This window comes from Clarias gariepinus, chromosome 22 (assembly GCF_024256425.1).
Source record: "Clarias gariepinus isolate MV-2021 ecotype Netherlands chromosome 22, CGAR_prim_01v2, whole genome shotgun sequence".
Taxonomy (NCBI): Eukaryota; Metazoa; Chordata; class Actinopteri; order Siluriformes; family Clariidae; genus Clarias; species Clarias gariepinus.
This window is the reverse complement of record NC_071121.1, coordinates 9,737,635-9,762,528: the sequence shown is the minus strand read 5'-3', so window position 1 is coordinate 9,762,528 and position 24,894 is coordinate 9,737,635. Positions and strand designations below refer to the sequence as shown.

Below are 24,894 nucleotides of genomic sequence, written 5' to 3'. Positions count from 1 at the left end.
AGGAAGAGAGTGCTTATCATATTGAAACCAATGGTCTCAAGAAAGAATTTACTCCATTTTGTCAAAAAAGCAAAAAAAAAAACACCATTCAAGTCAATTTTAATTTTTTAATACCCCTGTATGTTTAAGCAAAAAATATCACTTATTGCATGTGATTATTTTTATAGAGGAATGTTTGCTCATTTTTAAGAATATTACCAATGTCTTTTTGGAGAGCACTGTATTCTAATTTCAGTATTCCTTGCTGGAAATTAACCTCTGTTTGTAAGAAAGGTGCTTCTCACTTGGGTAAGACCTTCAAGGGGTACCTGTTCGGTCTATTTCTAGTGCATGTTTCACATAAAGAAAGTCTGCCGAGTGTACCTTTATTTTACTCGGCCCCATATTTTACTATTTCTTGAGCTCTTAAGTTAACTCAGAGCTCCCCTGAAGTCTGTCTGGTAAGCTTCCCCTGAGCTCCATGTATTTCATCCTTCTTTCAAACGTTTCAGTGTCTATGTAAATGAGCTACTGCTGAGCCATGCCCACCAGAGAAACAAGAGCAGAGCAACAAGCCAGGGAGGTTTACTTCTTACTGTATATGAGGTCACAATAGGGGAAATCTAATTGGCTTGTTTAAACCCTGGACGATACGAAATTGAAAAAATGTACAGTGTATAAAATAATTGTACACAAGTCATATCCTTGACCCTCTCACATGAGTGATAAGCATCAGTAATGTTTAGTACCTCTTACTGTCTGAGTTGTCATGTTCATGTTTGGTGGAATGTGCAACAATGAAGCACTTGTGTATGAACTACACTCTGATGTGTGGTAAACAGCACTATCACTGTTGAACTGAACTGAGGAATTTACCATCCTTTTGATGACTCTTCATGCCAAATTTATTGTTACTGCGCATGTGGAGGTTCGAGCCTGTGGGTGGGATGAAGTGTATTGTTACAAATGTGCTGCAAATAACCGAACACTGAAGCTAATGCACGAAACGATGTCGCAATGTTTAGGCTTATTCGCAAACTTATTTAGGCACCGTCAGAAAAGAAGCGTTATATTTATGACTTCTCTTTTTGTACTAGGACGCTCGTTTGTGTCTTCTCGCTCTTCTGTTTGTTGCGTTCACTTTGCCACTGTGAAAATGGCTAAGGGGTCAATCTTTGCTGTTTTGCTGAGACTTCAATACTTGAAACTGCGTAACTGCTGAGTCCTAGCTGCCGGCTAGTGTGAGGACATTTTCTGGGTGTTGACATGTAGATAACTTTTTTTGCCATTTTCTTGTTTTGACATCATTGATATGTTTTAAATCCTAGATTTCATTTTTCATTGATTTATTCTTTAGTAATACATGTAATGTATTGGAGAAAATGCAGACTGGTTGCTTTTTGTATATTGTATTATTATTATTATTATTATTATTTGGACGTCGCAATGTTAACAATCCTAATGTATGCAAAACATTGCTATTTTACATTTTTTAATAATTTTCTTTCAATGTTTTTTTTTCCTGTTCTTCTTTTTTTTTCCTTTTAGTCCCTGGTTTAATATTATGCTGTCTGTCCTTGTATAAATACTGTTTTCCTCTTGCACTGGCTAAACCTAAACGCCTTCTTTTGTGGCAACCACAGCTGATGCGATGACTATCTTAACTGATAATGAATAAATAAATATGATATTTAAACATAACACTAAGCCCTGTTTTGAAATACCCTCTTACATTTACATTTAGGCATTTGGCAGAGATCCCCTTATCCAGAGTGACTTACATCATTGAATAGACTTTTATACTGGGTTATTAGGTTACTAACTATGTACCATCAGTCTGTTGGAAAGGGTTTTAATTTCAAGTATTGAAGAAACATATGTCTTACTTCGTCAATTAAAGATTGCCAGGGACTCAACTGTAGGAGAATCGGCGTGAACGTGGTGCGGTGCGTGGTGTGATTAGAGCTGTGCACTTGACTCACTCTCACTCATCGTCTATACCGCTTTATCCTGTATTCAGGGTTGTGGTGGGCCTGGGGCCCATCCCAGGAGGCTTGGACCACGAGGTGGGGTACACCCTAGACAGGGTGCCAATCCATCACACATACAATCACACACTTATTCACACACTCTGGGCAATTTGGGAACGCCAATTAGCCTAACTTGCATATCGTTGGACTGTGGGAGAAACCGGGGTCCCCGGAGAAACCCACCAAGCACGGGGAGAACATGCAAACTCCATGCACACAGAGACGGGAATCGGACCTGGACCATGGAGGTGCAAGGCGTCAGTGTTAACCACTAAAAGACCGTGTCGCCTAGCTGTGCACTTATGAAAAGATAATGTCTCACACCACACTGTTGTTAATTTTTTATTTTCCTATAACATCATGCCATTGTTGTGGTTTATTTTTATATAGATTTATAGAATTTACAGTCAGTCTTTATAGAAAAAGTGTCTCTTTTTTGATGAAAAAAATGTATACACTACTATACTGCCTGGCTACATACACACACACACACAAAAACAAAAAACACCCTATTTTTTTTATCGCCTTTAGCTTTTTAGTATGGTGACTGACATGAAAGTAATTCCTTGTGCACAGACAATCCCTCTTTTAACATTTAAGTCCTATCTGGAACAAAAAAAAAAAAAACATAGTCTGGTCATGCAGTACATTTAGGTCACCATCTGACTTGATTTTATTGCAGCATAACATTGCTGAGCCTAGACCTGACCAACTCTTCCATTCTCACTCTCATGTCTGCATCGCTCTGGAATAGTCAGTCTGTGTATCACCGTCTGTCTTCTGCCATAATGAAAAATTCCAGGCAAAAACATAACTTGAATGCCAAAATGTGCAGTTAGACTGAATAACAGAAAGATGGTCAATAAAAAACATTATGAGATCATACGTTCATCTTTCATCCATTTTCTTTTAGCCAAAATCTCTGCAGTGATCCTTCACACTTCTCCCCTCAAAGGTTAACCTCTTAAAGCTGTCTAAGATCTGGGAGTGAATTGCAGTAGTCCAGTCTTGAAATAACAAGGGACTGAACAAGCACCTGAGTAGCCTGTGAAAAAAGAAATGGGCGAATTTTTCTGATGTTGTAAAGAGGAAATCGACAAGAACGAGTAAGGTTAGCAATTGTGGGGAAATTGACAGTGGATTGTACAGAGTTACCCCAAAATTGTATTACCACAAGCTGTCTAAGATTACCTCTTAGACAGCCTAAAGATCCTAACCTTTAAGGGGTGTGGGGGGATCACTGCAGAGATTTTGGCCAAAAGGAAATGGCTGTGAGAGATGAACGTATAATCTCAGTGTTTTTTTATTGACCATCTTTCAGTTCTTCAGTCTAATCCCACTTGCACATTTTGGAATTCAAATCATGTTATTGCCCAGAATTTCTCATTATGGCAGAGTGATGGGTGCATCAGTGAAAGAAGGGAAGAGCATGAAGGAATGTACCCATCATGCATAGTGTCCACTGTACTGTACAAGCCTGTTGAGACAGTGTTACTGTATGATCTGCGGTTGCTTCAGTTGGTCAGGTCTAGGCTCTGTGACGTTATGTTGCAATAAAATGAAGTCAGCTCATGACCTGGATGTACTGCATGACCATATTCAGGACTTAAATTTTGAACGGTAGATTGTCTGAGCATCAGGAATAACTTTCATGTCAGGTGGCCACCATGCTAAAAAGCTAAAGGCGATGAAACAATACGGATGTGTGGGGTTTTTTTGTGTGTGTGTGTGGCAAGGCAGTATATTTGTGTATGAATTTTGCATCCAAAAAGTAGAAAAATATAATAAAGCTGTCTGAAAGAGTGGCATGATCATGGCGCGTACTTCTTGGAGTATGAAAATGTAGCAGAATTGAACGTTTATCTGTATACCAGATTTAACAAAGAGACACTTTTTCTATAAAGACTGACCACAAAGAATATATAACATTATATAAAGAATAAACCACAACCAGGGGGAAAAATCAACAATGGTGTGGTGTGAGACATTATTTTTTAATAAGTGCCCATTAATAATGAATCCCACAGGAATAAGAAAGAAATCAGTGCTGTTATATCAACAAAGCGTAAAACTGGCTCAATAGAATTTAATGAAACTTGGCCAGTCCTTCAGTATTTGCCTAAAGTTGATTCTGTGCCATGAATTAAATCAGAATGTTGAGTAGGAGGGACATTATGAGCAGTTTTGCGCCAGATAACCTCACAGCTGCCATGGCTTTTTTAGACGAATGCAGCGCTTTTGCCTTCGAGGTGGGCGTGGCCATCGCCTCATTTAACAGAGCCAATCAACGCCTAAGTTTACCGTAAACACACAGAGTATGCGAAACACACAAAAACGACCGTAATGCCACTAGAATCATTTTAGTGACTCGGTTCTTTGAATCTCGTTTATCAAGATGAACGAATCTTTTTTTCAGTCATTTAGTTCATTTCGTTCTTTTGATCAGAAATAAAATAAAAAGTTGCATTAAATAAAAAGACCAATAAAAAGACCCTAATACAAATTTTGGCTATAGTTCCAGTAATGAAAATATAACAATGCAGCTAAGGACATATTATAATAGCAGAATGAGTAGCTCACCTCATATCCTCTAGTCTGAGTCGTTCGTTCTTATTGAATCTATCCGCATAGCGTCTTTGGGAGTCACGTGACAAAGGAACGAGCGACTCGGAGTGGAAGAGTCATTAAGAAAGAATCGCTCAATTCTGCTTTCTGTACCTACGGAGGTTTGGCGATGATTTGCGCATGCGCGCCCAGTAGAAAATGAACGAATCACTCTCCGAGACAACTCGTTCTTCTGAGTCACGTTAAAGATTCGTTCAAAAGGAATGAATCATTCATGAACGACCCATCACTTAATGCCACTACAGCTAGCTTATTTTTTAGCTTTAACCTCTTAACCATTTCTACAAACTCTTTAATCGTCAACAACGCGGACTAGCACTAGTTTATTCTAAAATTTTCCTTAAAAATATGATATTTTATCTATTTTGGCAAACATTGTATTTTTTTTCTTCGCTTAACTTGAAAAGTTTAATCATGTTGTCAGATTGTGCGTTTTTGCCATATACGCTTTTGCAATTAATGGATTGCTGGCTTTAAAAAAAATATATATATATATTTTAAAAAATGAACACAGACTATTTTAAAATGTATTTCAAAAGTCAAAATAGTAAAACATAATATTTAAAAAATATTTTTGCATTTAAATAATGTAAATAGAAAATGTATTCATGTGTGCAAAAGTTTTGTCAAGGTACTAACAGAACTTGATTTGTCCCAATGGCAAATGGCCAGCATCACATGATGTCAGTCTTCTATGTGTCATACATTTCAAGCATGGTGTGGTAAGTCTACTCTCTTTTTTATATTTAATCTCTGATAGCGTATTGTATGGGATTGGACCAGATTGGTAAGCCTTGGGTGCCTATGATCCTGTCACCAGTTTACTAAGTTCCCAACATACCACCGAGTTCTGCTCCAGGAGCTTGTTCGTAAGTTCAGTTTGTTCATAAGTCCAACAAACATTGTCAAAGTACTAGGATACTAACACAATTAGCTATACGCAATATAAAACTAACATGTTCCATGATCCTACCTACTGTAGGTTTTTCAGAATTGTGCTGATGGTTGAACGAGCAATGTCTGCCATCTTTTCACATTGTTCCATTCTCTCAATTATTTTTACTTTTGTCTCCATCATTTTTGCTTGCTGCTTCCTAGCAGTACCAGCTTAATCGCCGCTGCTTTTACGCTTGCTTCCGGACACCCTAGGATGCATGCTGCACACACGTGAAAATGTATGTCGGACATTTGATCTAATCTCCACAATTGATGAACATGCATGAATGCTTGTTCGTATCTTCAAAATTTCATAACATGAATGTTAATTTGTAGGGGACTTACTGTATATAGTGGATGATGAATGTTGATCAGTTCACCCTAGGTGGTAATGATAAAAACAGTCACAGCATCCATTATTTATATGGGTACATATCCATTTTCCCCCTGAACACATTTTTAAAACCAAATTTCATTTAAATAGATAAAAACGAGTTACGGGGCTTGTTGGGAGGCTGAGCTGCAAGGAGAGAAGTAGATTTGAAGAAGTAGAGAGAAGCAAAGCATCAGTGTGATCAAAATTTATGCCACAGAACAAACAGGATAAAATGACTTAGTTTGACTTCACATACAGTATGTGAAATCTCAAATTATAAAATGAGTCAAATCAGAGGGGTTAAGATTAGATTATTAATAGCTCATACCACAGGATAATCTGGAAGGATAATAGTAAAGCCTGAATTTAGGGCATTTTGTGATTATGGGGATGAACAAATCAGCCTGGAGAGAAATCTGATTATCCTCTTGTGTAGATTTGGCATTAGTGCTGACTACGTGACAGGCAAGTGTCAAAACAGCTCTGATATGCAAATGTTTTCCATGCAACACCAGACTGGATAAATTATTCATATTAATAATAATGTGGCCTAAGCAAACACAGATGTGGAAAAAAAAGAAATCCACTTTTTGCTTTTTTAAAATTCTTTTTTTCATGGAATCTTTCAAGAAAGTTTCAGACTTGATGTGTGCATCATGACTGGGTTCCCACAGGCTGCAACAAAAATGGAATTGTTTAAGTGCAAAGTTTTTCCTTCTATTTGAAGTGTGAAAGAGAAGAGAAGCTTGAGGGAAGGGATGAAAGGTTTCAAAAATACCCCAGCCAAAGTACTGCAGTCAAAATGAACAACAAGACCTAAACCTATCCCAACCTGTTCATGCGTAGTGAAAGGTAATCATGTCTTTCTTCTTCATTTGTTTGAGAAATGAACTTAAAGTGGTGCACATGCATTCCTGATTCACAGTATATGCAATATGTGAACATTATCATAGCAGGGTTGTCAGTTTCGATGCTGTATAAACACCAAGTCTATTAAGATGATACTGGAGCAAAAAAAAAAAAAATCCTCTATTTATTTCAACCTAAACATAACTGAGCTAGAACAAGTTACAATATAAAACCATGTTTCTACCATATTTTTGTACAACTAAAATGAGTCAAATATTAAGAAAATCATATGGCCATTATAATGAAATTATGCTTAAAATACACCCTTTTGTAGGAGATCCTGATAGTGTGTATATTTTTAAAAATGGGCAAAGAACAAACCTTGTTCCTTAAGTAAAAGTAGAGATAACGCCTGCAAAATCCCCCATTTACCAATCTGTTTGAGAAGGAGTACTGACCTTCAAATTTACTTTAAGTATCCAAAGTACTGAGATTGTATTAGGTTCTCTTTCTCTCTCTCTCTCTCTCTCTCTCTCTCTCTCTGTGCATTTCAACTGTGAGCACACTTCAAATACTACACACCACTCTGGTTATGTAACACGATGCCATGTGAAAATGTAGTGGAGTAGAAAATGTAATGTTTGTATGATGTAAGAGAGTAAAAGTAAAACATGTAAAACTACTCAAGTAAAGTACAGATATGTGAAATGTACTGTAGAGTATTTATAACACACGGTATTAAAAGAAAATCTTCCACCTCGGGAAATACATTGTTGCTTTTTACAGTACTTGCTTACTAAGTGAATAACTTTGAAAAGTATTGAAGAAGCTTGATTTCAGGATATTCAGAAGAATATTAGTTGTTCTTTTTCAGTTACAAATTACATCTTTTTTTCTGCACGATACAAATTTAAAATTTATTGGATTAATGTTCCAGTGTATTTATATTAAGGTTAGAAATTACACTTACAGTAAAATATGTAAACCAAAGAGAGGTAATGATCAAAAATGTTTGCATATTAATGTTAAGATAATTAAGAATTAAGTACATTCACAATCTTAATTTATTTAAGTCAAATAGGCATATCCATGCATACAAAGATTTTATTATTATTACGTTTTTTAGTGTAGCCTGTTAAAGATATACTGCAGAAAGTGCCAGTTATTGTGAGTTTAGTAAATTTTACCTAAAATGCTATGTGCTCAATAACAAGTTTTACTTAATAACTTTGGTATAAATAATACTCATAAATATTGCATTTAAATATTGCGCTCTATATGGCATCTGATCATCTCAACACCTTATTGCTCATAAGAAACTCTGCCATCACATCTATACACCTTCACATATACAGTACTGTACGTACATGGCTATGGTTGACAGCTGCACAGTGCTGAAGCTTCCTCAGCTTCCCCATAGGCATATTTTCGAATTAGCTACATACAGGAGTTAGATACTATTCCATATATTTTGTATTTAAACAACATATTTTGGATACAAAATTCCCCAGGAGGAAGAGGATGGTGCTTCATCTCCATAAAACTTTAGCCTGATGCTTAGTACATCAGTGTGTGTGTGTGTGTGTGTGTGTATATGTGTGTATATGTATGCATGTGTGTATGTATGTGTCATTGTCATGTTGGTTCAGTCAGCCTATAGATGCTTGGATGGCTGAGTTTCACTTCAGGACACACACTAAACACGTGTTTATCAATACTGACACAGAACTGGAAGCAAAGAGTGATTATTGTATTACAATATTAATATAGATCATGGACACATTTCCTTCAACGGTTGGTATTTAGTCAGCATTTACTCTTTTGTAAAAAAGAAAAAAAAAAGAAAAAAGAAAGATGTAATCCATTATACAGTGTGATCAAATACACAATATACAGTGCATATAAAATTGTTCACAACTAGACATATTAAATGTATGTCTGGAAAAAGTATTCATAGTGCAGTTATTAAAAAGGTAATGTAACCTTTTAAAGAATTTTGGCATGAAAAATCTCACATCCACTGTAAAGAAGTGATTTGAATACTGTTCTGAGATAGACGATTTCCAAATAGTTTTTATCAGTTTTTAAAATCATTCAACTTTAAAAACAGTTTTAGAATGAGTCATAAACTAATTCACATTCATTTCTAAAAATCACAGATTATAATTTAGACATGGAATAGAATGCTAATAAGTGCTAAAGAGTATCCTAGACCTGTTCATGTCAAGTCTTTAAATATAGTGGCTTTGCACAGGAATTCCACCTCTCATCACCTCATTGGGGATATAATAATAATAATACGATACATAATACTAATAATGTATCTAATAATAATAACGAACATAATTGAGGTGCCCCACAGATAGTTTTGGTTTTAAGCTCATTCTCATTTTCATATGATAATGTTTATTTTGTGTATTCACCATCATCACTGAGTGTCCATGTTCAAGTGTATGATAAACAGTTTATGTCTGGGTTTATGTATGGGTGTGTGGAGAAGTGTTGTTGGTGATGGGCTGTGAGGTGCGAGGCACGCAGCGCATCGACCCCGTGGTGATGATACACTGCAATGGCCACAACACAATCACCACCACCAGCACGATGATTACAATAAAGAGCAGCAGCTTCTTCCAGTTAGTGAATCTTTCAATCAGGCTTGCCCTGGGGCGTGGCTGTGGTGGAGCACCAGCACCTTGCCTACTCGCACCAATGTCAATGCAGATGCAGAATGTCGGCATGCCTGTCTTAATTGGCCGCTTGTAGCACAGCTTTTCTCCCTCGAGCCACACAGGTTCCTCATGCTGCTGGTGTCTGGGAAGATGGCACAGGACCTCATGACTGGTGGTCAGAGCTGGCGGGCCGTTCTTAGGGATGGGTGTAAGGTGTCGGCAGAAAGGACACGAGATTTTGCTCTCGTGAGGGTCCATGGAGATGGCCACGAGGCGTGAGAGGCACTCCAGACAGAACGTATGTGTGCAGTCCAGCTGTTTGGGCGTTTTGAAGACATTGTCGTATGTGGTGAAGCAGATGGAGCATTGGAGCTCAGGACCTTTCTCCCCATCTGCGTTCACTGTCGTCTGGGTGTGCCATACACTCGCTCCCAGGTCCATTTTACAGGTTACTAGCACATCCTATCTTTCACACCTCCCTTATGTCTGTCTAAAAAAAAAAAAAAAAAAAAAAAAAGGATTAATATGACAGATTATAAAAAGTCTCAAATTTTAAAAAAAAAAAAAAAAAAAAGTCTAATTCAAATATTTAAAATGAAAAATGAGTCAGAAAATTATTATAACCTAACAAAAATCTATATGTTATAATAGGGTTTGTTGTAATTGAAAAACCGGTGTAGTTGTTTAAGCCAGGACTATTTATTTAATAACGGCTTTTTGTAGTATTTTACAATCAATTAACTCTAATGGTCATAACCAATGCTGTTCCTTAATAATCATTTGCTGTTAATTACTATAATCTAAATCTAGTGTTTGCCTGATGAGAACAAACTTTGTATGAACATGAAGGATGTAACAACCATTGGTGCCTTTTGGGGGATAAGACCCTTGATTACATTTTTTAATACTTAATGATTATTATTGATTTATATTGAAACTTTAGCTTATTTTTCTAAATTCCTTAACATTCTTGTGCTTATTTGAAATACTGTGCAAAAATCTTAAGCCACCCCTCATTTCTTCATACAGTATTTCACTTACAAAGTGCCAGACTTTATTGTATTTTAATGCAGTAATTAAGAATAGTTTCCCAGGCCTCCTGAAGGCCTTTTTTGGCTCTTATTTTTGGCGAGTTCTTGTCCTGTTTTTCAGTCCAGTCCCAGTACCTGACCAGATTCAGAGCATTGTTCATTAAGCCACACAGTCATTCATGCATAAAAACATGTAACGTAAGGCATGAGCCAGTGAGAAACAGGTGCAGATAATAAGGTGATAAGGATTAGTGATTAGTATAGTGGTAATGCTAAATCCTGAGTGGTTGGAACAGACGAGAGGGGAAATGAGATTGATGCTGAGGTTGTTACATAAACAACTCATTTTTAAACTATCCTTAAACACTTTGCAGTAAAACATTTGTCCTCATTTCTATCATTAAATTAAAACGAATGTAATTAAATTTAATTTGAAGCAATGAGAGGTGGCTTAAGATTTTGCATAGTACTGTATTGTGATTATTTTATTCATTTATAAAATTTTATCAAACATGCAATACAACACCAGGCCAAGAACCAAACAATATCTTATCATTTACAACAACTAAATAAAGAACCTACAGACATTCTGGTTACTGGAAATAAGAGACTAGGATAAAAAGTGTATATGAACTTTTATCTAGACTTGATTGTAAAGGCCAGAGTTTGTGTTAAGTAAACTGTATAGAAGTCACTGACTCTGACCTCAGCTGCAGTGTCTGTAATTTCTGCAAAACAGTTTCTTATATCTGTAACATTGTCTTCAGATCTGACACTCCAAAACTTCAGCATACTTTAGACTAATAATGTAACAGCCTTGAAGCTGACCTGCACACAACCTTTTACTAATAGGGATGATTTTGCAGAATAGTTCACAGATGCACAAATATTACAGTATCACACAGGCACGTCGCTCTACTCATAACGTTTTATTGAACAGTAAATGTGGCTTTAACCTTACCTCTCTAACCTTACCTCTCCTTATCCTCTCTATTCTTTGCTAAGTCATGACAGAAATCCAATTAAAAAGAGCTAAAGCTGCTGATCACCTCGCTGCTGATACTTTAAGTATCTTTTCTTATATATAATTGACTTTTTTAAAATTTTATTTTGAACAATTGAGTATGAGTTATTTTTAAATATATATTAGTTTTTAAAGTTTTTCTCCTTGACCCGTCATAAATAATAAATGAATAGATAGAATATTAAACACTAAAGGCTGTTCTCTGACCTCTTAGGAATAATCCTAACATTTTTATGACTGAATCATGATTATGCAGTTTTTTTATTGTTGTTTTTTGTACATGTACTAAAATAGGGTGCTGGACAACATAAATTATTTATATTAGTAATAAAATGTAAGTTGCTAGGTTTAAGCAAAAACATAAAATTTACAGTAATTTTCTCAAAGCAGTAGGGATATCATCATGTACCACATCACACTCCCTTAGTCCATACCTGGTGTTGGACTTGACATTTGAATGAAATAAATACTTTATTTTAGTAAGTGAAGCAAATACTATGAAAAGTCCATTTCAGTGTCCCAAGGAAATAAATTAAGTATAAAACATTCCTTCAATATATGCATTTACTGAACCTATTTGTTTATTTGAGTAATAAAAAAAAAAAAGTTTTGAATTAGCTAATTAGATTTCAAGCCTTGACCTAGAGCTATTCAGTAAATATTACCAAAAAAAGAAAAAAAGTGTATGCCCTTGATGGCATGGATAGAGTTAAATTAGCATATGCGATCTTAACAATAACATACCAGGGAATTATGGTCCTGTGTACGTGCAGAATGCTGAGATAACGCAATGGTGTACAGTTGACCAGAACAATAGTGTTTCAAAGAGAAAGGTGTTTAAAGAGAGCACATGTTACACAGTGTACACTTTATGTGACTATTGCACTGCTATAAACAGGTGTCTAGTTCATTCCCTTCATTTGACGTGGGTTAATAGTTGTAGTTTGGTCAGCTTGATCCTGCGTGTATTGGGGTGTTTTCTTTTCAAGACACAGAGTTATGTGGGAGTCTTTGGCTTTCGACAGACAGCACACACACACACACACACACACACACACACACACACATAGACCTTGCTATGTTGCTTTTTTTTTTTTTTATTGTGCTGTCATCGCCCTTTATAAACCTTTTCATTACAATTAGACACTCTGCAAGTTAGCTCTTTACTGATTTTCACTACAAGTATATACAGGTCCGAAACAACTCAATATTACGGGTCCATAGGACTATCAGGAGCATTTTGGCTTTGCACCAACACACAGGATCAAAGATCTGCGACAGATGACCAGTTTGATTGCACTCTGTTTATATTCTCTATATGGTCTGTAATGTATACTATTATTCTGCTTAACAAGGCATTAGTATTGTTTACACTGAAAACGAGTGTGTGTGTGTGTGTGTGTGTGTGTGTGTGTGTGTGTGTGTGAGAGAGAGAGAGAGAGAATGTCCATTTGTAGATCTGGGATAAGAGTTTTAGACCAGATGTTGTGTTCACACAAGCCTGCAGAGTGTTTGTGTGTGAGTGTGTTTGTGAGCATGCATGTGTGGGTCCTTGTGTGTGTGCGAGTATAGGTGTATGTGTGTGTGTGTGTGTGTCTGTCCTCATGTCTGTCTGTCTGCTCTTCTCCCTCTCGCTGCAGTGCACAATGCTCTTGCTTGTTCTCCCTCTTATTACTCTGTCTCTCTCTCTCTCTCGCGCGCGCGCGCTTTGGCATTCCTGATGCCCGGGCAGCTTGTGAGGCTCAGCACATTGACAGGGGGTGGCTGAGCTTTTGTGATCACCTGCTGTAGTCCCCTCACTCCTTCTAAAAAGCCTGGAGAGTTTCTCTGGTATATATTAACCCCATTTTCTCTAGCACATACATGCAGCGTCATACAGTGTAACGTGCTACAGTATCTAAACGATTAAGCATACAGAGTTTTAAATTGTGAAAGCTGCTTCTTTTTCCTTATTTTTATGTGGCACAAATACAACATTCACTTGTATCCTGCTCATACTTTTTTTTTTTTTTACCAGATTAATTCTTCTATTTCGGTTTCATTTTTAGGCTAGTTCTCATTGGTCCTTTCCAGCTTGGTTATTTCAGTTGTATAATTTTTTTTTCCTTTAAAATACTAGATTAGTTTTTCTTTGGAAACTAAAAATGCATGCATGCAAACAATGTTTCAAGATTAGCAAGCTCTACACACACACTTACCTGTATGTGTTTCTGCCTTTTTTTTTACTTTCCTTAGCCGCTTCTAGAGTGTGTTCACATTGGCGAGTCTGGAATCAGCGGCGCTACAGGTGGAACAGAAGTTCACTCGCTGCACAGTGACTGCCTCATCTCCACTCTTACCTGCCCTTACTTTCCTCACGCCCTGTCGAAATGACACTGATAGGCAGGAACAATAACTAACCCTTGAGGCAGGCTCAGTGAGGGGGAGGGCCAGAACGAAGGACAAGGGAATTTCAGAGTGTAACATTTCCAGAATTGTGTCGGTCTATGTCTATCTATGTTTTATTCTACTTTCTTTTCTCCACTCCCTCTGCTCTTCTAATGCGATGCATCCATATTAAGTATAGTTGCTCCTCTGAAGGTCCAGGCCATGGATAAAACGAGGCATATTGAAAACGAGTGTACTTTTGCCTGTCATTGATTACACAGGTGCAACCGTCTGTATGCAAACTACAGACTGGGAGTTGGAGCCTTTGCAAAAGCAAACACTGGGAACACAAATGAAGTTTGTCTATCCGAAATAAAACCCCATGTGTACACCTGGCAGGTTCCATCAGCCAAACAGCCATGTTGTAGCTCGTGGAGGAAAAAAAAATCCTTTGATGATTTACAGTCTTTGAATTTTCTCTGGTCCAAAGTTTCCCTTTTGAAAAATTCTGTACATGGTTAACGATGCTCCCAAAGGAGCCTTTTTTTTTTTTTTTTTTTACAAATATTATGATGTAAGTTTTTACCAGTTAAAGAAACTTATCAGTATGCTGGATAAAATATTTCTTTTCTCGAAAAAAAAAAATTCTGCACAGTTATTTATATTTTCTTTGAATCATATTTAGGTCATTATACTATACCTAGGGTATTTTTCTTAACTTATAAGGAAGAAAACCATTTGCTTACTGATGTTTTATGACAAGCTGAGCGGGAAGAATTAAGATAGCCAGTGACTGATAGCTACTCATTTTGGTTTACTGAATAACTCCAAGTCCTAATTTGGCTGTATTATAGTAGTCAGGAAGCTTAATGAATGCTGACCTAGATAAAGCTGGAGGTTAATAATAGGCTTGCCCTTATTTCTAACATGTGGATGATATCGTCCTTATACTGTGATGAGAAATAGGAAGGATGCACGTTCAGCCCTCAGCAATGTCAGTTAGGCAAATGAGGAAGCTAGCCACCACATGTGCAAAACAGAGCAAGATAATAAGACACGTACGGCTACTACCACTCCTCCTGTCTATGATCACAGCCCATAATAAAATCCTCGGTCTAACCACTTGTGTTAAAATGGACAACATTTTATCAGCAAAGTGGCAACAAAGAGGCCATGATTGAAAGACAAAACTGGTGATAAATGGTTAATCTAATATAATCCAGTCTTTTAGTATAGAAACAAATCCTTTCCGTTCAGGTGCTTACCATTCTCTGGGTCTCGGGTCTCATTTTACAAGAATGTGAAGTATGCCTTTACTGATACTCCGAAAGTCATGCATGGGCTCACACAGAAACGCTTGCAATAGAGCAGTAAGGTGAGGAGACTAAATTGAGGTAATATAATAACAAATGTACAACTGTAATACTTATATGGTGACATGTTTAAGTGTCAACATGACTCTATTAAATGCTTTACATTGGTTGATCTTAGTGATCACTTGACCTAGGGGGTCTCAGTTATAAATCCAAATTTCCTAAATGAATGCCTAATCCCTTAGACAGAAGGAAAATTGGAAGGAAATAACCAACATTTGTTAGAAAAAAGAAAAAAAAACTTTTATCTGAATAACTCTTTTCAATGTGTACATACATTGGTCAGCCATAACATAAAAACCATGTGCCTAATAACGTGCAGGGCCCCTTTTGTGTTGCCAAAACAGCTCTGCCCTTTCAAGGCATTGACTCTACAAGACCTCTGAAGGTGTGCTGTGGCACCTGATACCAGGAATCTAACCGACGATCCTTTAGGTCCTGCAGGTTGCAAGGCGTGGCCTGTATCAACCAACACATTAAAGTCTTTGTCACGCTCCTCAAACCATTTCTGAACAATATCTTTTAGGGTGGTGACTGTACCAGTGTTTAAATAGGTGGATCTTGTCAATTTATTATTCTGATGAATGCCAAGGACAAAGGGTTCCTTGCAGAACACTGCTCAGAGAATCACACTGCCTCTGCCATCTGGACGTCCCATAGACGATACTGGTGCAATCTATACCTAAGGCAAGTGATTCACTTGCACCAGGCCCTCAATTCGTCAAACCATGCTATAGTCCTGCTATGATGCTAACTTGCCGATTGTTGGTGCTTTTGGCAGTGGCCAACACTGGCAATCTGACCAGTCCGTGGCTAAATGGTGGCACTGTGGTGTAGTGGTTAGCACTGTTTCTTTACACCTCCAGTGTTTAATTCCGGCCTCGGGGTCTGTGTGTCTGGAGTTTGCTTGTTCTCCCTGTGCATGATAGGTTTCCACCGGATACTTAGGGTTCTTTTCACAGTCCCAAGACATGCAGATTAGGCTAAGTGGTGTTCCCAAATTGCCCTAAGTGTGTGAATGCGTGTGTGAATGTTGACCGGGGGTCCTACCACGGTTGTGAAAATGAGAATAAATACAATGGTCATCATTGGCCTCCACGGTCCCTAGTTGCACTACAGAGGTTCCTAGATTCATGGATGGATGGATGTTGATACATAGTCCCAAGGAGAGCAAGCTGTGATGCATTTTGTGTTCCAACCCCTTTCTATCATAGTGAGCATTAACTTTAACTGTTCACTATACATCCCACCTGGGAATGTGACTGTAATGAAATAATCCTCTGTGATGACTAGAGCTCAGCACTATGATCAGAAAAAACAGTAACAATAAACATAACAGATGTGAGGCAAGACTAAACCAGAAACTTAAGTAGATAACCAAAAAGAAGAGGGCCCCGTGGCTGCTGGTGTTGGAGGTTCGGGGGGTTATTTTGAGACCTCTTTCAATGTCTACATTTGACTGAATCTCAGAAAGTATCCTGTTGCTTCTGTCAGCAGCCACATTGTCAATTAAGAGCAATGATCCAGTTCCATTGGCAGCCATACATGTCCATGCCATAATCCAGCATCCACTATGTTCCAATCATTCTGGTACAATGTAATTTTGTAATAGAACCATACAACCGTGCCCTTTTTTTTTTCAAGTGCCTTTCTGTTCTTAGTCTTACTAGTGGTTTGCTTCTGGATATAAACTGTTGTATTTAGTCGTATTTATGAAGGTATCGCTTGATTGCAATGCTGGGATATGCAAAGAAAGAACTTCACTGCACAGTAATGTATATGTGTCAAATAAAGGCTTAACTTATTTTGTCATGAAATAAACCCCTTGAGTTAAAGATGAACATCTACAGTTTAATAATATCTTGATAGTTTCATGTTAAAACCATTGTTGTAGTGTACAGGGTTGAGGGTTTGATTCCCACCTCTGGTCTGTGCGTGTGGAGTTTGCATGTTCTCCCTGTGCTTGGCAGGTTTCCTCCAGGTATTCTGGTTTAATTAGCATTCCCAAATTGCCCCTGTTTGTGATAGATTGGCACCGTGTCCAGGATGTACCCAGCCTCTTGAGATCCTGTGTGCAGGATAAGTGGTGTAGAATATGAATGAATGACAAAAATATTAAAAAAATTGTGTCACTGTCGAAATACTTACTGTAGGACCTTCCAGGATGAACTGTAATATTGTTGCCAATGAATCAACAGCCTCAATTACTAATATTTTGAAATGTTTGCTTCTGCCTGTCAATCACTGATCATCTCCAGAAAGCGCTTCTGAACCATAGGAATTCATAAGTGATAATATTAATGAGTTTAATATTGGCAGTGCAGCTAGATGGATGGACAATAGATGACCAGACAAGATTAGGCTGAATTATCGTAATATTCTATAGTCATCATTTTAAAAGGAAACAAAAGGTGCTGCTTAATAACCTGCTTTGCAAAGATTATTTGTAATAAATTGTCCAAAATCTTCTTCTTATTTATTTCTTATTGTTGCAGGTCCTACAAGAGCATTTCTATGACAAAAATTTCTTGGATGATGTTTATTTTATTCCAGTTCTTTATTTACCATCTTCTTCTCGCATTTGTAATTTATTGTGTGTTTTATTCTCTGACCATAACATTATAAAAGACGTGGTTCCAGGATTTCTGGGAGGTGCGAGTCCACAGTGCTAGCCACTGACATCAAAGTGAACACCATTTCGGCCCCCTGAGTGGCACAAGTGCTCACTCTATCATCCAGAGATGCTGTAGCCCCTCGCAGCTGATGCCCCAGCTAACTGGCCCGAGCTCTCTTAATGAGTGGCTCACACAGGCGGAAGGAGCAGTCGTCTGAGTGTGTTACGCTGCCCCCAACGGTGCGTGACCGAGCAGTTCAAAAAGATGCGGTCGGTTGGCATCACTTGATAGTCTTTGGCCCTCCCGACTAAAAATTAAGGGGAAAAAAATAACACCATCTCATCTCTTAATCTCTTACTGTTCATAAGATTTGGCTCCCTAGTTGAGTTTGAATCTTTTTACACTACTTGCAGAGCATTATTATTCTGTTTCCTCAGAAGCATTTAAGACACCCGATTAATTCAGCCAGGAGTACTTATCTGTTTCCACTGTCTCTGGAAATTGCTGCCGCTGACTAAGCACTTGGCTTCTAAAATGTAGACTTTTGGCAGGAACTGGTTCAAAACTGAATAATTTTAAATGTCTACATACTGTCTTTAATTGGCTTGCAGATGTCAAGGGTAAAATGCATTACTAATTTTACCTCTGCAATGGTGGTAAAAAAAAATTTGGTCAAAAGGTTAAATGATTCAAGTAACAAAGTAGAATTAGGTCTTATTATACTGCATTGCATAAACAATACTTTTGCTACAGTAGTGTTTTTTCAAAGACTAGAATTATACAAATGCAAAGTGCTATAGATAGATAGATAGATAGATAGATAGATAGATAGATAGATAGCCCATTGGTGCTATTAACTGTAACAGAGGGTTAGTTCCAGCCAGGGATGAAAGTACTGTAGTTAGGATTATTATTATGCAGTCAAGAGGGTAATGAGAATAAACCACTGAGGTGGTGGATAGTCCTGTAAATCTAGGTTTCTCTTTTTGGCTCTATTCACATTAGCTGACTAACTGTTCCGAGTTTGAATCCCGGCGTAAAATGGAAGGCCTGTGTGTGTTATGTAGTGTGCACTTGTTCAGGGGTTAGAGTGGCATTCGGGATTCAGCCTTGTTTCGGAATCTACTCAGGTTTGTAACCTACCTAGCTATGAATAAAGTGGTGAAGTGAGTCATGAACCTGTCAACGTGTCGGCAGAAGCCTGTGCTTATGTTAACTAGCGGTAATAAACGATTGAAACATGAAGGCTTCAGAGGCAGTTACTAAGAAGATCAGTCCGTAACTGGGCTTTATGTTGTTTGTTCACTGATGTTTTCTAACAAACCTCTGAAAGCTTCACAGAACAGCTCTATATTGAGATTAAATCACACACAGGTGGACTCTAGTTACAAATTAGCTGATTTCTAAATGCAATTGGTTCCACTAAATTTTAGTTATCAGAGTAAAGGAGGTAAATAAAAATGTTCACCAAACATTTTTTTTAAATACATTTGTGTTTGTAACATGACAAAATGTGGAAAAGTTCAGGGTGTGTGTATACTTTTGCAAGGCACTATAACAGGATGTACTGTAAATCTCTCACCAGTAAATAGCAAAATAAATGAGTTGAGTGGTTGAAGATAAAGTGTTGCTTACGATGTAGCTTACATAAATGCTTCCGTGACTGGTTTTGAAAGGCTGGGATAAGTGCATTAGTATAACGGGGTTATATAAAAAAATAAAGGTAGTTTTCATTTTCATAACTGTTCTGTTATTTTGCACAAATGTCTACAGACGTAGAGCTAAACAGCCCCAGTATGAGATTAAGGTATGAGTCCAGTTTTATAACAGATGCATGGACTTTGTCCCAAGATATTGGCCTCTTTGATTGCTGTGTCCTATTTTTGTGCCAAGCAAGTCATTAGGTTAGAGTTATTAAGGCTAAGCACAGGTTTATTACCTGTAACAAAGCATATTGCATTCAGAGGAGTTACATCTTGTTTATATGCAAACAAATATGCAGAAGACTTGTTGAATCATTAGTTAGGAAAGGTGTTTAGACATGGAATTCATGATAATGAGAGTGACATTGCTAACCTTGTAGAACTTCCTTGTAGAAGAAAGTGCATGGAGACACCTGAGGGGCAGACGTCTTGGAAAAGCATGGCTTTATGTAAAAACCCATTAATAAAGGTTTCCCCTCACTACTGTGCTTCTCAGAGGAGGAGCCAAGCCTCCAGGTCTTTTATACACCATAGCAATGCTGTCCTGTGTCTTTCCTCTAATCGAACAATTGGTCTAAGGATTAAATGACGATCATCTGATCAAATGCTTAAGCCATGTACTAGTACTGTACCGAGTACAAGGCCTAACCACAAATCCACCCCAAAACCATGTAGCCATCAGCGCAAGCTTTATGCTGCTCCCCCCATTTACTGTACCTCAATTACCCTATTTACTATTGTCAGTTGTCAGAGAATCTGTTTCAGATGTGGATCAAGCATATGTTTATCTAGCAGATGGTTTCAAAACCGCTGATTGCCGCAACTCTGATATTATTAGCTAAGGCATAGCGACGAAGTGTTTATAGGTCATAAAAAAACATCGCACTGCCAAGCTCATGTGGGCAAGCTGAAAATCACACAAAGTCACCCTGGTAAGCCGCAGTCGTACTGTATGGCTACTGTATCTAAGGCTCATGATGATTTTTGAATACATAGAAATTTTTAGGGTTATTAGGGTCTCCAGCACAAGCAAGAGATCCCCCACCAGTCTTTTGGGGCTCCATGGTGGATGGGCATGACTTCGCCTGCTTCGGTTTGTGATAAGTTTTTTATATGTTCTCACATGAGTCTAAGTTGATTTTTTAAAGATCCTTAACCAGACTATTAAAATTATTTGTAAACACCGTACAGCAAATGGGGCATGGTGGCTTACAGTAGTACCACCATGACTCTGCGTGCATAGAGTTTGCATCTTCTGGCCGTGCTTGGTGGGTTTCTCCAGGTGTTTTGGTTTCCTCCCACAGTCCAAAGACATGCAGTTTAGTTTAATCGAGGTTCCCAAATTTCATAGTGTGTAAATGATTATGTGAATGTGTGTACTGTATATGTGTGCCCTGCGATGGATTGGCACCCAGTCCAAGGTGTACCCTCGTGTCTCATGCCCTAAGTCTCCTGGGATAGGCTCTAGGCCCCCACGACCTTGCACACAGGATAAAGCGGTATAAACGATGAGTGAGTTTACAGCACTGCCAGGCCTTTAAAAAAAAAAAAAATAGGGATAAATAAGATGTGGTTTTAAATTATACCAATATAGGACACGCAATCCTAAATATTAAGTATTTGCAGAGTCACTGCTGTGGAGAAATGCAATGCAATTGCATTTCAACTCATGTAATATTGTTTTCATTTGGAAAATGCGACCAAATATCTTGTTAAATGTTTTTTCAGTGAACAGAAATTGATCACACACTTGAAATCACACACACTTAGACCTTAGACCATGAGCCAGGATCACTTATAATTTAAAACATGCAACCTCCAAAGCTGGGGGTGCGAGGTGATGAGTGCTAGCCGCTAGGTCGCCATGAATGTTGGTTAAAACTATATACTCCTTTAACACTGAGTGTCAAGCATTTGCAGAGTCATTCTCAGGGTGGAACAGATGATTACAGTGAAAATTTAGATCACATGGTTTACTGCATTTTATGGAGGAGGCTCGTAAGTTCATCCTTTATAGTCAAAAAGATCAATGTAAAAATGCCCGAAAGAATTATATTAAAATAAACATAAAAAAACTAAGCAACTTGAATCAATTTACAAACATTCTCACTTAAATAAGGTTTGTACATAAAAAATACAAAAAAATTATAATAAAAAAAAAGTGTGTGAATCAGATGCCACTAGAAGCAATAAAAATACCAGAAGATAAACCCAGGACAGTAAGTACTTTCTTTAAAAGTACACAGATTTTATAGCAGATATTATAAGCAACTCTCAAAGGCAAATGACAAAAAAAGACTCAAAACAAAGATGCATTAAATTTTACACGCCGGTTTGACCACCTTACCTGAGAAGCCAGCAGGTGTCACTGAACAACACTGTCCCTGGTGCTGAAGACAAATAGTCATTTTCTAGATTTGCAATGTTCTAAAAATGTTCACAGAGATTTTTTAAAATTATTATAATTTTTATTATTATTATTATTATTATTTTGATTGAGACTGGCATTTCCGTGACTGAAAAAAATAATAATAAAACCCGCTCATTGCCAGGAATAGTGTATTAGTCATTTCAGTTAACCATTAACCATTCGTGGATATTAGAGATAACACATTTCATTTACCGTATTGTAATAAAAAAGCTTGATTGTATATTAAGTGTCGATATTTGCGAAAACATTTAATTAATCTTCTGTGTATTTTATCATACTAGAAAACAGATCAGGTCAGAGTGCTCACAGATGTCTTTTCTTAGGTTGCACCTTCATGATGAGCATTTTAATGATTATGCTAACCTTATCATGTGTTGTATACAGTATGTGAGTAAAAACGCCTGTGTGTGTATATAGGTCACAGTCGCACTAAACAATAAACTAAACATTCTCTCTCTCTCACACACACACACACACACACAGACCTCATGACTGCCTTAGACTTCCTTGCTCCAGCACACACTACACATGCTTTAGTTTCATTTATGTATTAAAAAATATATATCAACTGACCCATCCTGTCCGTCACGTTTTTTTGGGGGGGAAAAAAATCTTCTTACTTCTTTCTTTTCATTTTGCTGTTCACTATTATTTTAATATGCTTATGCATGCAAATTTTAACTTTATTTTTCGTGATTATTTTTTTAACCTCAACTGTGCGTTACAGACTTGCAATCATCACAACACGCCCAATTTCACATCACAATACATTTCCTATTATTTTTACTGTAACTATACATCTCCAATGTTTATTTAACACTTTCCGACTTGATCTGAGTCATACAGTATAAAGACTGCTGGGTGTTAATTCAACACTGGTTTAATAATTTAAACCATGTAATATAAACAAGTGAATGTTTATTCAGTTATTTATTATCCATCCATTTAAAATAGGCTATATTTTTCATACTGTAATTTATTTTATTTTTTTTACATTTCATTACATTTAAAAATCCTATCTGTACATCTGTTTTTCAGTCACTTTTGCACACTGCACTATGCAGTAAGTACAATTTAATTATGATTATAAGACTGGAAAAACGTATCCCAGACAAAGCACCAAGTTAAATCAATGTATTTTCCAACTGATCAAGTTGGAGCTTAGCTTTTGTAGCATGTTCCTGATCTGCCATTTCCTAAGTGTCCAGAGGGAGGAGGTAATGCTTTGTTAGAAGATGCCAGTAATGTCACCTGTGTAGTACAGTTTCTTTTACATCACATACATACTACAGATCAAAGAATTCAGTCAGAATAGGATAGTGTATGGTTTATATGCAATAAATGATAATAATAATAATAATAATAATAATAATACAATCACTACTACTAATCATCAACATCATGAGATCATTATAGACAAATAGGGCTAGGGTTAAAGGTTATAAGGTTAAGGCATTGGAATACTGTTCGGAAGGTCTCAGGTTGAAACCCCACAACCACTGTTGGGCTCTTGAGCAATGTCCTTAACCGTCAACTGCTCAGATGTATAATGATAGATAAATTCTTTTTTTTTAAAGTCACTCTGGTTAAGGGCGTCTGCCAAATGCCTAAATGTAATTAGCAGAGAACATTATCATTTCAATTCTTATGCTGCTTATAATAATAATAATAATAATAATAATTAAGAGGAGGAGGAGTTGCTATAGTAGTATTATTGTTGTTTTTCATCATATCAATTTACAAAAACAAAGCATACTGTATACAGTATGTACAACTGTATATACTATAAATACATTAATGTCACATCATTTAATCAGGTATTGAACAAAAGCAAATTCAAAATTTTTAAACATGACTTTAAAACCTAATGCATTTAAAACCCTATACGTACAGTATAGTACAATCTAAGCTGTGTACTGTCTGTAACCATGTACATCTGTAGCTTTAATTTTTTATTTTTTTTTTTAAGGTCATTAAAATCAGCTTGCTCATAAGGCTTTACAGGTCGTTTACTTTATGTTTCGGTTTTATGTCTCTTCATACAAAGCAAACCATGGCAAATCTAATTAATAAAGTAATTTGCTTATCTGAAAGGAACTTCTCATTATAATCACATAATTGGTTACAGTATACGTATTATGCTGAATGGGCTGTTTGAGGTTGTAGGGACAGGACTGTGCACTGAGCGGAGATCTCATTCTGTTTGTGTGCACTGAGAGGAGATCTCATTCTGTTTGTGTGTTCCTGAACTATGATGTTACCATGGAGCAGATCACACTGATGTAACCACTCACTGCTGGCACTTTCTCATAGGTTCCTGGAAAGATGCTCGCTCTAAAACGATGTTTTAGTCTCGTCTGATATTTTATTCCATTGTATACTTTACTACAACGTCACCACAATAATTCTACAATTAAAACCTTTTTAATGAAATAATGCTTATATAGTATGTTTGAGCCCACAGTATGAACAACTGTCGATAAGTAGTGGTGATAATCTAGATGACATAGTCTGCAATGTCTGCATTAATACACTGAATATTGCATGGAGGCCTGAATTAACAGTCTAAACTGTATAATCTGCTGATTGAAACCTGATCTCATAAGAAATTTATACAAAAGAGCACAATGTTGTTAGATTGCATCCGATGCACTCGTGCTATACTGTAGCCTACAAAGCAAATATCTGAGCATTCATAGAAGTATTTTAGATTCATGAACTCTTGGTTTGATGCTCATGTTTTCTAGAAAAAATATAACACAATACAGCCTTTAAACTTAATAGGGATTTAATGATATGTTTTGTATGTACACAGCAGGAAACACCTCCTTCGACTGAAAAAATACATTTCAAATTTGTTAAAATAATGCATTAGCCTGCATTACA

The 24,894-nt window shown here is 37.0% G+C and overlaps 1 protein-coding gene across 1 annotated transcript; it reads right to left on the bottom strand.

Moving 5' to 3' along the window:
• Window positions 1-8,530: 8,530 nt before the first annotated feature.
• On the bottom strand, window positions 8,531-13,808 carry LOC128510578 (RING finger protein 223). The gene is made up of 2 exons (XM_053482975.1): window positions 13,718-13,808; window positions 8,531-9,954 (listed from the first exon to the last, which is right to left on the bottom strand). Exon 2 carries the CDS (start codon window positions 9,903-9,905, stop codon window positions 9,273-9,275), a length of 633 nt encoding a protein of 210 aa, XP_053338950.1. The 5' UTR covers window positions 9,906-9,954; window positions 13,718-13,808; the 3' UTR covers window positions 8,531-9,272.
• Between the last annotated feature and the right edge of the window lie 11,086 nt (window positions 13,809-24,894).

Bases quoted from the DNA above. Each gene is read 5' to 3' on its own strand.
- LOC128510578 (XM_053482975.1), bottom strand. From the start codon at position 9,905: ATGGACCTGGGAGCGAGTGTATGGCACACCCAGACGACAGTGAACGCA.